General features: G+C 40.2%; 1 protein-coding gene across 4 annotated transcripts in view; it reads left to right on the top strand.

The window, feature by feature from the left end:
- Nucleotides 1–14,562, top strand: part of RhoGAP68F (Rho GTPase activating protein at 68F) — a 124,047-nt gene extending 109,485 nt beyond the window's left edge. For all 4 annotated transcript variants that reach the window (XM_045741004.2, XM_045741002.2, XM_045741005.2 and 1 more), the window contains 2 exons: nucleotides 507–613; nucleotides 2,270–14,562. In XM_045741004.2, the coding sequence (XP_045596960.1) occupies nucleotides 507–613; nucleotides 2,270–2,440 (278 nt within the window). In that variant the 3' untranslated portion in view covers nucleotides 2,441–14,562. The remainder of the gene's footprint in view (nucleotides 1–506; nucleotides 614–2,269) is intronic.
- The last annotated feature ends 185 nt before the right edge of the window (nucleotides 14,563–14,747 follow it).

The raw sequence follows: 14,747 nt of genomic DNA, 5'->3' as shown, positions 1-14,747 counted from the left end.
TGCCCCCTATTTGAAAAGCAGAGGTGCAATAGGTACTCAGAGAGAGCTATCATATCAGAGAGACCTGAGACTGTTCAACACTGTTCCACTACACATAACGGGCATAACTGGCCGACCCCTCACAGTGTTCAAGAGAGAGTACTTGATAAACACCTATAAAGGACACCTGATCAATCAGGCTGCACTCTGATTTTAGGTTTTCTCAAGTACACAATTGTCCAAAGAAAGTGCCACATCAGTGTGTAACTCTCCTCAAAACTCTCCTTCTCATTGGAAAATATTGTGGCCACTTGATGGGATTCAGCTCACATGTCTGGACTCCTTGGGCGCACACATTACCCACTGAACAGTGACGAGCTTAAAAGTGTGTGTGTCTAGGGATTCGAGGGATGCAGGGGTTCAGTCCCATCACAAGTCTCAATATTTTCTCAGATTCATCAGGTTTTTATGATTTTATTGTGCATCTTCTCATTATTGTTTCATTCAAAACTAATTTATGATTTCAGGACTTAATAAGAGCGATCGCCTCACAACTATCAAGCAAATAATATTGGAAAAGCTGCCAGAAGATAACTACCTCGTGCTCAAATTCCTCGTGAACTTCCTCTCTAAGGTGAGGCCTCGGATTAGAATTTAATACCGATTCCAAATTTCATGTTTGTTCAGATTTTTTACAATTATTTCTGAGGAATGAAACTAATCAAATTTGTTAGCAATAGATGGTTCAACAGGCTCCTCCTTTATGCATAATATGTTTGCATTTAAATGATTCTGTTGAAATATTTAGTATCTTGTAAAAGTGTTTTTAGCTTCAATTCAGGGAGTTTCACTGTAACCATTATAGCTGTGAACACAGTACAGTATATACAATTGATCCCTTGAGAGACTGTTACTTCTCACCGAGGTCACGTGGTTTCAGTTCTCGCTCTACTCTTGTTAGTCACTCACATTACAGGAAAATTCAGTTTACAGAACAAAATTCACAGAACTGTGATTCTGGGAATGATCATCAGAATCCTTAGAATTAACTGCAGTGAGTTTAACATTCATGGAGACTGTCACAAGGTGATCGACACAATAAGATTCTCAAGGGAATCGACAGGGTAGATAAAGACAGGTTATTTAACACAAGGGGCACACGCACTAGGGGACACAGGTGAAAACTGAGTGTCCAAATGAGCCACAGAGATATTAGAAAGAACTTTTTTAGTGTCAGAGTGGTTGACAAATGGAATGCATTAGGAAGTGATGTGGTGGAGGCTGACTCCATACACAGTTTCAAGTGAAGATATGATAGAACCCAGTAGGCTCAGGAACCTGTACACCTGTTGATTGACGGTTGAGAGGCGGGACCAAAGAGCCAGAGCTCAACCCCCACAAGCACAACTAGGTGAGTACAAATTGGCAATTTTAGTGTAATACACCCATATCCAGGAGACAAACTCCAGGAGCAGAACGATTTGACAGCCTCAAATTAAGCTACACCAGGATTCCAGGGAGTTCAATGGTCCTGTTTATGTTTGGACCAATGGGAGACAGTCAGTGGTGCCTAGCCCAATGAAGAAGTCATACACATGCCAGCTAGGCCTATGTCATCATGGAAACATCATGGTTTGTGGCCTATAGCAGTTTGGAATTCAAGATAGTTGACCCCTCGTTTCTCCTCCTCCTAATTACAAACTTGAAAAGTTCCCGCTCACTCTACCCAAGATGGTAGATGGAGCCATTGGTCTGCTGAAAAGGAGGGATATCAGGAGATACCCAGGATGTAGACCCAAGCTCCTGATTACAGAATCTGTGACTAAGCACTGACAATGTGCACTCTGGAGATTCCACACTGGTTTATATACTGGCGTGCACTATATAACTAAGACAGCTGTGAAAATCCATTTTTCATGTCTTCTATGACACTATCATTTTTATATAATTGCATTTATTTATTTGATCATTGTTAAGTGGTGGTTCAGTGATGCATGGCAGTGCTGTGAGCAGCTACTGCATGCACTATTCATAATTGCCCTCTCAGTACTGAGGCTTTTACCACCCAGGACGGGTGCACACAATATTTTCCAAGATGGTGCCCATTTACTGGAGGCCTGAGGAAGTAAATGTGAGCCCTGTGTAACTGTGGAACTGTTACACCATACGTTAAAACTTCCTCAGCCATGTTGTGCAGGTTACAGATAATTAGCGAGATCAACCCCAGCCGTGACGCGCAGTGGAAGGGCTAAACTAATGTGGATTGCTTAAACCTGTTTTTATTTTTCAGGTGATGGATCGTAGTGACCTGAATAAGATGACAGCCAGCAACCTGGCTGTGGTATTTGGGCCAAACCTCGTCCGACCTCGGGGAGGGCAGATGTCCCTCAATGCTATTGCTCCCATCAACCTTTTTGTCGAGGTCATGCTAACGTATCCTCACCAAATCTTTGCGCTCTGAGGTTGTACAACATTATAATGAAGTTAACACTTAACACGACTTGTTTTACATGGGGGTGTATCATGCATTTTTAAATACCTTCATAAAAATTTATTAACACATTCATTAACATGTTCACAGAAACTTGCTAGAACTCTATTTGAGAGGAAATAAAATTTGTTTAGCCTCAGAATGCAATGCATTATTAACTATGTATTTGTTGTTTCAATTAATGAAATTAATGAACAAGTTTGAGTTATTTCCAATGCCACACATCATTGCTCGTCATTACAACTATTGTCAGCAGATGAGGCGGTTGCATATAAAAGACCACATTATGTGCTTACATTTATAACAGGAGATAGGTTGAGTGATTTGTTAATTTATTTTTAAAAGAAAATAAGATGGCAATTTATTCATTATTTGATATACTGATGCTTTGTGTACTGTATGCCATCTTGTGCAATATAATATCTACACATTGCGCACACATTATTCCGTAAAATAAAAATTTGTAACATAGAATGTGACAAATTAGCTACAAAGGTTAAAAAACTGAGAAATTATTCTTTTTTTTCACTCCTGGTGAGCTGCCCCATTTCTTGGGTTTCCTCAATATTGTGCCAGTATTCAAAGTTCTCTAATTTGTATTTTATTATTTTTTTAAAAACTGGTTCAAGGTTTGTGTACCTAATGTACATATGGTAGACTGTGTGGGTGTAGGACTTAATAACTTAGTCTCTCTAAGTAGACAAGTTTTCTCTCTTCAGTTTCTTAGTTTTGTATTTTTTTTTTTTTTAACAAAGGTTAAGTGATTTTATATACATTATAAGTTAACAATATAAAGATGAGCAAAGTTATCTACAAAGTATTAAGGAGCATGAAGATATTATTTGTAAATTGGGGTGTATTAAATTTGTTGACAAAATCAATTATAGTAAGGTAAAGCAGGTCCGTCTAATTACCCAAAGTCACTCAAAGCTTCCTGGCATTACATTAGTAATGAATAAATATGATATATTTACTCATTATAATGGTGCTGAATATCGAACATGGAAAAACATATTTTTACTCTGAAAAAGTATCATTTCATAACGAAATTAGAGGAAAATAAGCTGCTAGTGATGCCAAAGCATGTCGACGGTCCAAGCGACAATGTTGTGGAGCGACTTATCCAAGACACATTGTTGCCTAAAGAGTATTTGCTGGCATATCAGCCTCCTGTACCTACCTAACTTAACCAACCTACCCAAACATAACCTAACAAAACACAACCTAACAAAACATAACCTAACCTAACTAAACCTAACCTATCCAAACCTAAGTTAATATAACCTGTACGTAACAACATATCTTGGATAAGTCGCTCCACAACATTGTCGCCTGGACCGTCGACTTGCTTTGGTGTCACCAGCAGCTTATTTTCGTTTAATTTCGTTATGAAATGATACTTTTTCAGAGTAAAAATATGTTTTTCCATGTTCTATATTCAGCACCAACATTATAATGAGTAAATATATCATATTTATTCATTACTAATGTAATGCCAGGAAGCTTTGAGTGACTTTAGGTAATTAGATGGACCGGTTAAAACAGTTTCTTCATATACAGTACCTTCAAGATTCATATTTGTCTAGAAATATTTTTGTAAATTTGATGCTCAATGTTTGTTCTTAAGAAGAGCGAGATACGGTTGGTATGGCTTCTGCTCAACAAAACCCTATTTTGTTTACCGTTTGTTTACAAATTGACAGTGGATTATGCTAGCTTAGTAATACCTCTACCCTTTATGCAATGGTAAATCTACCATTTGAGATTGTACAACTATGATTTTTTAAAATTTGTGCATCTTGTGTTGCTTTCATATGCAAAATAATGTTTGGTTCATTTGATGTTGATTTCTGTATTATATTTGTATATATTATTACCTTCATTCCTCTTCAAGCTGGCCATTCTGAATTTATTGCATTTGTCCCCGCATTATCTTGAGACAGTGTTCAGTTTATTATTTAAGCTGAACTCTCCTTGTGAATACTGAGTACTGTATTGTTGCATTCCACTGTATATTTAGCTCTCACCATCTACTGAAGAAGCCCAGTTGCTATATCACCAGTCAGTAACGGTAGAGCCAACACTGTCATATGTAGGGAGAAGCCGACTGTTGGCTAACACACACACAAATACCCGCTTACACTTTCCTCTCGTGCATCAGGGAATATAAACAGAGAGGTGTACATTTTTCAGTGTATGTACACAGAGGTGTACCCCACTTCTTGTTGTACATACACAGTGTACTTTAGTCTTGAACTATATTAGGACTAAAGTATACTTGCTGGTTTGTTAGTAAGCTGTTGTGGTGGGGTTTAATAGGCTTCCTGCAGTTGATAGGCCTTAAACCCAACAGCATCATACCAAAACCTCTCTCAGAAACACCAGAGTTCATCATAATGAGCAAGTAAATATTTAAAAAAAGCTGCACATATCGGCATAATCATGTGCCCCTGCATACATGTAGCCGCATACCAAAGACAACATAGCTAAATAATTTAGATAATTTACGTACAGTACTGTAATATTCTTCAGAACATTATAGAGTTTTGTTATATAAATGATAAAATGCCATTTTTTTTCAGGTACAGTATACTTTAGAATTTGTAAATCCTGTATGGAAGCAAGTTAATAATTACTCATCAGGTGATATTTTTTATGAAATTGTCCTTTTATTTATATAAAAGTAATATATGCTATATGTAAATTTTGTATTGTATTGTCAACCTCGATTTTCTATTATAAGGATGTGTAAATTTGTATAAATTATTATAAAATTTGTTGAAAATAAATTTAGCGTAATTTCCATGCCAGGATTAGCAAGATTTTACAGCAATTATCAGCGATTACAGACTAGGTGCACATTTTATACAAGCTTCATACACAGAGAGCACACTATTTAGTATATCACACACTCAGTGTATCAAACTGTGTGGTTGAAATTGCCTTAGCTCTGGCAGTATTTAAAAAAGGGTATTTCTATGAATACCAGTGTACTGTACACACTGTGTAAGCCTATTTAATCCTTCAAAAATATATTGATATAAAAATAAATTGTGAAGGTTTCAAGAGGTTCTGCCATAGCCAAGAAAATTCCCCAAATGCAGTGTATCTAGTGTGACATAATCAAAGAGGCACAAACATGTAGTCTTGAGGAAATGATCATTCACTTTGTTGGTGCAGTTGTTTACCAGGGGTCATATGTCCATTTTGTATATTGAACTGATTACCTCTCAAAGATCATTCATGAACCCCTGGGAAAATCTGAACAAATAACTTTGAGTAACAGTGAATTAATGTTTTGGCCACTGCGGGATCTAGAAATAATATGGAAGCGCTACAGCAGGTGTTGGTCTCTACCAACAAAATTATAACATTTCCAGCTGCATATACATACAGCGCATTCACCTGCAACTTCCACGAACTTTTAGACGCAACTGTTGTAATAAAGATCTCAAGAGCACCGGATAGAGTGTGGTATTTGGTTAGTGATCATTTTCTTTAGACTTCTGATGTTTTAGCGATAGCACTCAAATAGTGGTGATTTGTCCATTTTATTACCTTCTGGTACTATGAAGAATATAAGTAAGAATATAAGGTATATATTTTTTAAGGTTGGGTGACATGTAAACTGGTTAAGGAACACTTCTGAACTGCCAAACTATTGTGTCCAAAATATAGTTAAATGTTCAGTGCATCACATCACTGTTAAACAAGAAATTAACAGGAATATATGTAATCAAGTGCATCTGAAAATATTAATGTGACAGTAACTGTGAGAAGACACACTGTACAGGGGCGGTAATGTACCTTTTCTCACAAATTAACTATCGAGTCATGTCTGCTGCAAACACAGCATCGTGCGGATGCTGCCAGGAGATATATTAGGGAGAGTTTTCTGAGTGTGGCATCTAGTTGCTAGGAAGCTGTAATGGAAGCAAATGTAATGCTTTGCTACCTAAACATGCAGTATTGAGATAAAATATTCATGCTGGTGGTGGAAGTATCATTTGTAATAATTGAGAGACAGTTAAACAAGTAGGTCCAGTTGTCTTCTAAAGTTCCAATTATTTTCTCAGTAGTGACAAGATCAGTGATTGCCAATTGCTTTTTTAAGCCAATACATGTTGATCATAATCTCTGCTTAAGATTTAAACACTTGTGTATTGATCAGGGTCAAGAACTGTTGATTATTGCTTTACGTCAATGTTTCTGTCACCCATTGTGCAGATTACATTTATTGATATTAGTTTTTTTGTATTTTATAATTTTGTTTACTAAATGCTGATTCAATCCAATTAACCCATTTTTTATCCGTGCATTTTTGCAAATTACGTCTCGCAGTTTTATGCAGCATCAGTTGCTTATTAGATAAAACAGAAGTCCAAACATATCATAAGGTGCTGATTTGTTTGCTGTACTACTAAACTACAAGTATCTCTTCTGGGTATATGTGTGTGTGGATCAGTGTGTGGTTGAATGTTTTGAAAAGATATTTTTTGCACATTCCTACCATTGAAACCTGTATCTAGCATTTCAAATGGGAAATAAAAGTACAAAATAATAAATTTCATTTCACATTTTGACATTCCCAAACACTCAAAATATAGTTGCAGTTTTGTCATACTTTTCCTAGATTAAGAATTAAAATAACTTAACAGATACATTGGGTCAACAGTTTAGTAATGCACTAAAATACTGTTTCTGGAGGAGCTCCTTGGTGGCTTTCTGACCCCTATATTGCTGCGATTGTTCCACGCTAAATGGTAACATCTGTCATGAAAATTCCGTTTGGACTATTGAGGACCAGAACGAGAACCTGGCTATTCCCCCTTTCCTTCAGAGGTGCAAGGAGCCAGTGACAATTTTCCACTCAACTGTGAAAGCATCCTGAAAGATAGCGAATCTTTACAAACAAGTGGAGGGTTCACAGGAAACAAAGCCTCAAAACTGCCAAAGAACTCTGCAAATGATTCACGCAGAAAAGGGAATTCAAAATACAGTAGCTCATAACTCGTTAGTACCAATCGGACCACCAGGTGGCCTGGCCTCTGTCCACAGCTGGCTCTTTTGGTCAGTTCTGTTGCTGATGTTGTAGTGGTTGTTTCTACCAGTAGTGCTCTGGTCTGGCAGTCTTGGACTAGCCCCGGTGCTTCAAGCTAAGTGCCGGCTATTCTTGGACTTTGTTCGTCCTGCATGGGCCATTTGCATATTGACTTTTACTTTAGTATTCGAGTTACATATGTGTTTTGTCTCCAGCTTGTGTGGATTTGACTTTTGTTGTGTTTCGAGCTGCACGAACTCAGGATTTCCTTATCTGGGTGCCCAATAGCACTGCTCTTGCACAGAGTTATATTTGGCGTGTTCAGGTGTTCGCCTGAGAGATCACCAGGGTGGAGAATCTCACCATGGGCCTTTGACTCTTCTGTTTGAGCCCTTGGCTGGGGGGGGGGGACATTCTTTTGGTTGTGTTGGGATGCACTGGGACTTGCATGTTTCTTTATATGGTGCACTGTGGTCGCTATTCAGTCTGGTTGTTTTGGCTGCATTTGGTGACTGTTCAAGTGAGCAGCCCCACTGCCTTGGATTTTTGCTTGGTTAGCTACCTTAAGGCTCTGGTAATTCCCTCGTTGGTCTCTGGCATAGTCAATTATGGATCGGCCCATTGAGCCTGCACTTGCCAATAGTGAGCTTGAAGATTGTTCATCATTTTTGTTACCTGATAATGATTATTCTTTCTGCTTCCACAGTGCTGCCTGCTGGGTCGGTGACACCTATGACCCTTAATCCTGTGAGGTTTTTTATCACTAGGTCTCTGCCCTTACTGATTCAGCTTAGAGTTCAAAGGCTTTTCAGGCAGCTGCCACTCTGAGCTAGGTTTGCTTGGGTTAGGCATTTGTGGTTCAGTATATTGATCATCTTGATGCACCAGAGTTGGCTCTTATGGTGTTTAGGAACCCAGAATTGGAGGTGTGGTGACCTCCACCTGGACTAAGCCTACTCTTCCTTTCCCTGTGGGTGTGGTTTGTCCTGCTTCTGTTTCCCCTTCCCCCCTTCCTTGGTTCCAGCTCCAAAGCATCTGAGGGTTTCAGAGCAAGGTCAGGGTTTGGCTCATGATGTAGCTTGGCCTTCTCCAGGAGTGGTCCCATCCACTTAAATGGTTGAGGTAGTTGAGCTTTCTGGTCCTGTCTGGGTTTCAGAATGTTCTCCTCCGCTCTGAATATTCTTCATGGGAGGATGCCTTTCTGTTGCAGGTGTTAGGCAAGGAAGGTGTTTAGCCCTAGAATGTTCATGGCAGGCTTCCAAGGCTGTGTGAGAGTCCGAGGAGAGTTCTGGGTGCCCTTCAATCCTGTGTGAACTCTGGTTCTCTCTTTGGAGGGTTTTTGCTTCATACGGAGAATTTTTTTATTCCCCCTTCTGTGTACGAGTATGATTGCTTGGGTCCGATTCCAGATCCCATTCAGTGCCTTGCTGTTGTCATATTTCCAGATGTTTTCGTCTTCCCACATTTCACTTTCAGTGGTTTGCACGGACTTGTTTTGGTACCTCCAGTGGAACTCAAGTCTCTTTTTGTTGAAAAACCTGGCCTCTTTTGAGTACAAGTCTACTTATTGTTTGCGGTAAGAGGTGTCGAGGTTCATCCTGGCTGGCTGACAACCCTCTGTTTCCTTGGATGCTTGCCAGGGGTTCAGTTGAACCCACATGCTTGATTGGTGGGAGGCGAGTTCTGTCTTTCAGGTATTCTTGAGTGGCATTTCTTTTGCTCTGGTTGAAAGTTATGCATTAGCTCTAGCACTCCCTAAGGAAGTTGGCAGGTGACAGCTTCATGTGAAGCTGTCTGGGGGGCCCTTATTATGGAGAATCACAGGGCTCGTCCACATTTGGTGGTGGTGGTCTTGCATGTTTGGGTTCTTGTGAAGGGGCTCTTTGAGTGACTGTGAAGATGTGGCATCACTGGGTTCTGCTCTAGGTGTAAGGCCTAAAAACCTGCAGTTCTGGCATTGGTGGCCCTACTCAAGATGCATGCCCCTCTCCTCTGGGGGGCAGCAGTGCCATTTTTACTTTGCCCCGCCTAGCGTGTCAAGCTGTGTTGACCCGTTCTTTAGATTCATCTTGCTCATGTACCCTTTTGTCCACCTTTTTCCATTTTTTTTTTTTTGCTTCTTCTCTTTTCTGAGGATATTGTTCAGGCTTTGTCCATAGATCCTTTCTGTTGCTGCCCCTTTGATAATTTGTTTTTTCAAGGTTTTGACCCTGATCAGAGGTGGTCTAGAGCCAGATTCAGGAAGCAGTTATGCAAGCACTTACGAACCTGTACATCTTTTCTCAATCTTTGGCGGCTTTGTTTACAATTACTGTAATAAAAAGTTAATGAGCTCTGAAGCACCAGGAGGCTATTTACAACAATAAAATAGTTGATTGGGAAGTTTTCACACTTGTAAACTGTTTAATAAATGTACCCAAAGCCGTCAAAGATTGAGGAAAGATGTACACGTTCATAAGTACTTGTGTAACTGCTTCGTGAATCTGGCCCCTGGTCGGGTGGGGACTTCCCCTACTGTTGATCAAGGTAGGTCCTCAGGAAGATCTGATTTTCGGTCCACTGTGCTTCCTGACAAGAGTTTGTTTTCCAGGACACTTTGTTGTGACATCAAGCAGAAGTTTTTTTTTCTACTCGTAGTTCATGTTCCCGTAGTTCCCGTAGTTCGTAGTTCCCTTTCATGGTTTACCCTTTTGATGAGGCTATTGGGGCATCTGGCTCTTTTTTTACTATCTTCTGGTCCCATGAATCATGGGCTTTTCAGCTAGTTTCCCTCAGCCTGCAATGGACTTGATCTGTTCCTCACCATTCTTGGGGGCCAGGTGTCCACCCTGGCACTGCATCGGGCCATTGTGGGTTGCTAGGCCTTTGGCATAATTTAGGGGACCTTGTCCCTTTGGCGGGTATCCTGGTTGTTTCAGATCTTTAAGCAGGACTCAGCATACCTATGGTTCATCCTTGATTTTTTAGATTTGAACTGATTTACGTGGGAGCCTAAACTTTGCCTGTGTGGTTATCCCACTGGGCAGAGTTTGGGTCTGGGCATTGTACTGGTTTCTCCAGGTCCGTCCATATTACCACTCCCGGGACTGGTGGGTTCAGGCCTCATCCAACTTTTCATCAGCTCTTGCTTCACCGGCTTCCCCTGCAAGTTTTTCAAGGTTCAGTTCCATAGCCCCCATAGGTTCCATAGGTTTCGGTGGTTTAGTCTGTTTCTTTGGGTGCACAGTACAGTGCATTAGTTTGCAGATGTGTAGCATGCCCTGTAGAGGATTCAGGTTCCATGCTCTGGTTTTCTTGGGGCTCTGGGTCAACCCTGACTGTTTCCTGGTGGTTCATTACCTGAACCGAGGGAGGGCGCTTCGATCCATTGCCCTATGGAGCTGAACACTTTGAATAGCTCAGCTTCTGGATTCTCTGGGTTTGGTTCTCTGCATGGTTCACATGCACAGTGTGTTCAGTGTTCTCACGGATGGGTTATCACATTTCTATCCCATTTTCACAGAGTGGACCATCGTCAACAACAGACTTCCATTTGCTCTGCTCAACATTCGGTTGCTTGGATATGGACCTCTTTGTGTCTTCCCTCCTGCATGACAACATTTCCTGATTATAAGGCTCACTGTGGAAGTCTTTCAACTGGATTAATTGAGGTGGAGGTGCATTTATGCTTTCCCCCAGTTCAGTTGTTGCTCTGGGCTCTTTTCAGTCTGGAGAGAACAAGAGTTGCAATGGCTTGGTGCTTTCTCCTGATAGTTCCCTTCCCTTCAAGATCTTCACTCTTGGGAAGGGTGATACAAGGAGGGAAGATGGCTGGCCCAGCTTTAGTTTCTGTTGCTTTTTGCCAAGTGTCCAAACCCGGAGATTTTCCAACAGCTCTCGTCTTTTACAGCAGGTTGGGCCAACACTGGCTTGGCCTCCTTCTTTGCTCTTCTCATCTGGAGTTTTTGATGCAGGTCTATTGCTATTTGTATAAGAAGCAGGAGGCTGAAGTGTTGGTGTCCCACTTGCATCATTCTTTGCAGCAGCTGTATACAGTTGCTTGCCTCTCATTTCACCACTATCTGCCTGTCAAGGTTGTCTGTACTTTTTGTCTTGGTTGTTTCTCAATAGGCATCATTTTTGGACGGTCCCAGTAGTACAGTCGGGTTCGTTCTCAAATGACAATTGAGAATTCTGAGTTCAAATCCAGGGCAGGACAGAAATTATTGGGCATGTTTCCTATCACCTCATTCTTCTGTCCTTCTGGCATTAAATATGTATCCAGGAGTTAGTCAGCTTCTTGTGGGGTTGCTTCTTGGAGGATCAGTAATTCAATTCTTGGGGACCTCGATATAAACCCATCATGTAGTATACATATAAAATGGTTGCCTGTCCTCCGACAATGAATTATATGCTTAATGTTGTTTTTGTTGCTTGTGTTGAGCATCGATACCTCGGCAATGTTGTTCCACAAGTTGTCTTATCCATTTTTTTCACCTCCAATGTGCTCATGTTGCTCCTGAGCTGTCCTGGTCTCATGACTGGGTTTTTCGTCTTTCCTTATCTTGGTTTTTCAGTTTTTCCATTGACCTGTGACATCTTTCTCAAGGCAGTGTTTTTGTTGACTCTCGCCTCCAGTTGTAGGGTTAGGGAGCTTTAGGCTCTCTCTCTCTATTATCTTTGCTCCTGCTGGGTGGTTGCAACCTTCTCCTTTTTGACAAAGAATGAGTTGGCTGGTTTCCAGAGGGGTCCTTTGGTTATTGATGCTTGGTTGGTTAGGCCCGGGGTGTATCACTTGTTGTATCCGGTGGTGGCTCTCCACCACTACCTTTGCACCATCAGTTCTGCCATAGTATACACATTGTTTGTTGACCCTGTTTCTTTGGTCTCTGTTCCAAGGCTTGCTTTTCTCTGGTCATCTGTAGTGTCATGAAATCTGGCCAGCCTTCTGTCTCCTCTTGGGGCCATGATGTTCACAAATACGCAGCTTCAGCTGCAGTCTTCTCCAACATGTCCTGGGTTGATACTCAGGCTTGGGCATTTTACATTCTAACAGCATTCAGGCAGCCGGGCATTTGGTCAATGTTCCAAGTCCCAGTCCATCTTGTGTTGCTTTAGGTTGTGTCTCCTGGTTACTCTTCTTCCTGCCAAGTCCCATTTTTGTTCTCTGTGGTTAATTAGCTTTAGGGAGCCACTGGGGGTCCTCCCAGAAATCCAGCATTGAATGTAATGAAATAACATTTTTCAGTGGTTCCCTGGTGGCTACCTGATTTCCTTCTTCCCAAGTTTGTCAGTTTGTCAGCGAGTTGCTCATCAGTTCATGAACTGACCAGGGGCTGGGCTGCCCAATGGTGGTGATCAATACTAATGAGTTTCAAACTAGTTTGAGTGAAACCCTTGTTCCATGTAAAGTGTTTGCAAAGTTGTTTGGTGGTTTTTGAGGCTTCATTTCCTCTGAACCCTCCAGTGGTCTGTAAAGCTTTGCTGACTTTCTGGATGCTTTCCTAGTGGGGGTGGCAATTGTTACTCGCTGCCTTCTCCTGCGTGGGGGCCAAGTTCTGACTCTGGTCTCTGCTAGGCCAAACCGGACTTTCATGACTGACGGGACCTTTAAGCATGGCTCAATTTCAGCAAGATGTGTTCAAGGAGCCACAGGGACTCTGCCAGGAAGATGTGTTTCATCACATTCAATGCTGGGTTTATGAATATGAGTTTACATAAAGTGCTTATACAGGTATTACTGTATAAAGCAACTGTACATAAACAGTTATACATATATATACAGGATATATTTTACAAAAATAGTGTTAATAGATAAAAAAATTATTATAAATTATGTTCTAAAGCATGTTAATAATTTACTTGCCCAAAGAACTTTAAGCTGCCAATGACTGATCTTGTCACCCAACTCCAGTCCATTGTAGCATTTCGGATCAAATAAAAAGTTTGCAAAGGGTCCATGATTGAAAATATTCCTTTATATCATTCAGAATTATATGGTTTATGATCATAATTATTTTTTACATAGTTTTCCACGATTTTAATTTTAAGAGTGACGTACAGCAGAGCCTGCAGTTATGCACAAGTCACGAAAGTTGTATTTGTTCTTTATACTGCACCTACACTGCGTACTGTATAACTTATGGTTACCTTATATAACAATCCAGAGTACTATGCCATTGTACTCTTAACTGTTCTTAGGCAAAGCACAGCCCAAAGTTGATAAAGTAACGAGTCTTATTGAGCAGTTACAATACGCAGTGTGAGCATGTTATGTATGCTACTGGTTAGTATCAATATGTACAAATGTATTATGTTATTTGGGATTGTGTTATTGACTGTCAGGATCAGATTCCATAGTTTTATTTATTGTTTATGTAACTTAGGTTTTGGTGCAACACATTGTTAAAGAGAATTAACCTGTTTAAATTAAAGATTTTAAAGTCATCTGGAAGAAGAACTTAATAAATGCGGGTTTAATCTCATCGTACGGCTTCAGTATTTTTTATGATTCAGTATATTACAATAGAGATGATGACCACTTGAAATTTTTCTATGACTATTATAAAATGTTTCAGGGTAAAGAAAATAATAGGAAATGTGTATAAACTTTGGTCATAGAATCTGGAATGCAAGTTTGCTTCATACCAACAAATGGTGTAAAAGTAACCGATGAAATGATGGTGGACCGTAGGTAAACTCAGGTCTGCATACTGTATTCACTGCACAACAGTGATTAAATATACAGTATTTAAGATATCCAAGACACTTAAAGTATACTTTTATAACATTGTACTGTACTGTATTAAGATATTTTCCAGGTGGTCAGAAAAGTCAGCAGGCAAAGTAAGATAATTCTTTCACACAGGAATATTTGCTCAGTTCTCACCATTTGTTTGTCGACCTCGGGACACAACTGTTACGTCTGCATTTCTCTTTGTGTTTGTGGAACTACGTTACTGTGATGTAACATCATTCAAAATTTATTTGATAATATAATTATTAATGGTCTTAATATTTGTCTAGTCTTCAGTGTATATATATATAATCTGATATTAAAGATCTGAATGTGCATGTTAGTTTTGGTTTCCTCTTAAATCATTTGGAACTAATAAAATGTAACCTCCTCAGTGGGTGGTTCCTCGACACCGAGTGTTCCTTGACACTAGTGTGCATCGTCACCTGTACGAGGGGGTAGTTTCTGCTTCCCTCTCCTGCCTGCTGTGATGGTGCACAAGCTAAATACTGTATTTGTTC

This window comes from Procambarus clarkii, chromosome 19 (assembly GCF_040958095.1).
Source record: "Procambarus clarkii isolate CNS0578487 chromosome 19, FALCON_Pclarkii_2.0, whole genome shotgun sequence".
NCBI classification, from domain to species: Eukaryota; Metazoa; Arthropoda; class Malacostraca; order Decapoda; family Cambaridae; genus Procambarus; species Procambarus clarkii.
Note: the sequence above shows the minus strand (reverse complement) of the source record. Positions and strands in the feature narration are given on the sequence as shown.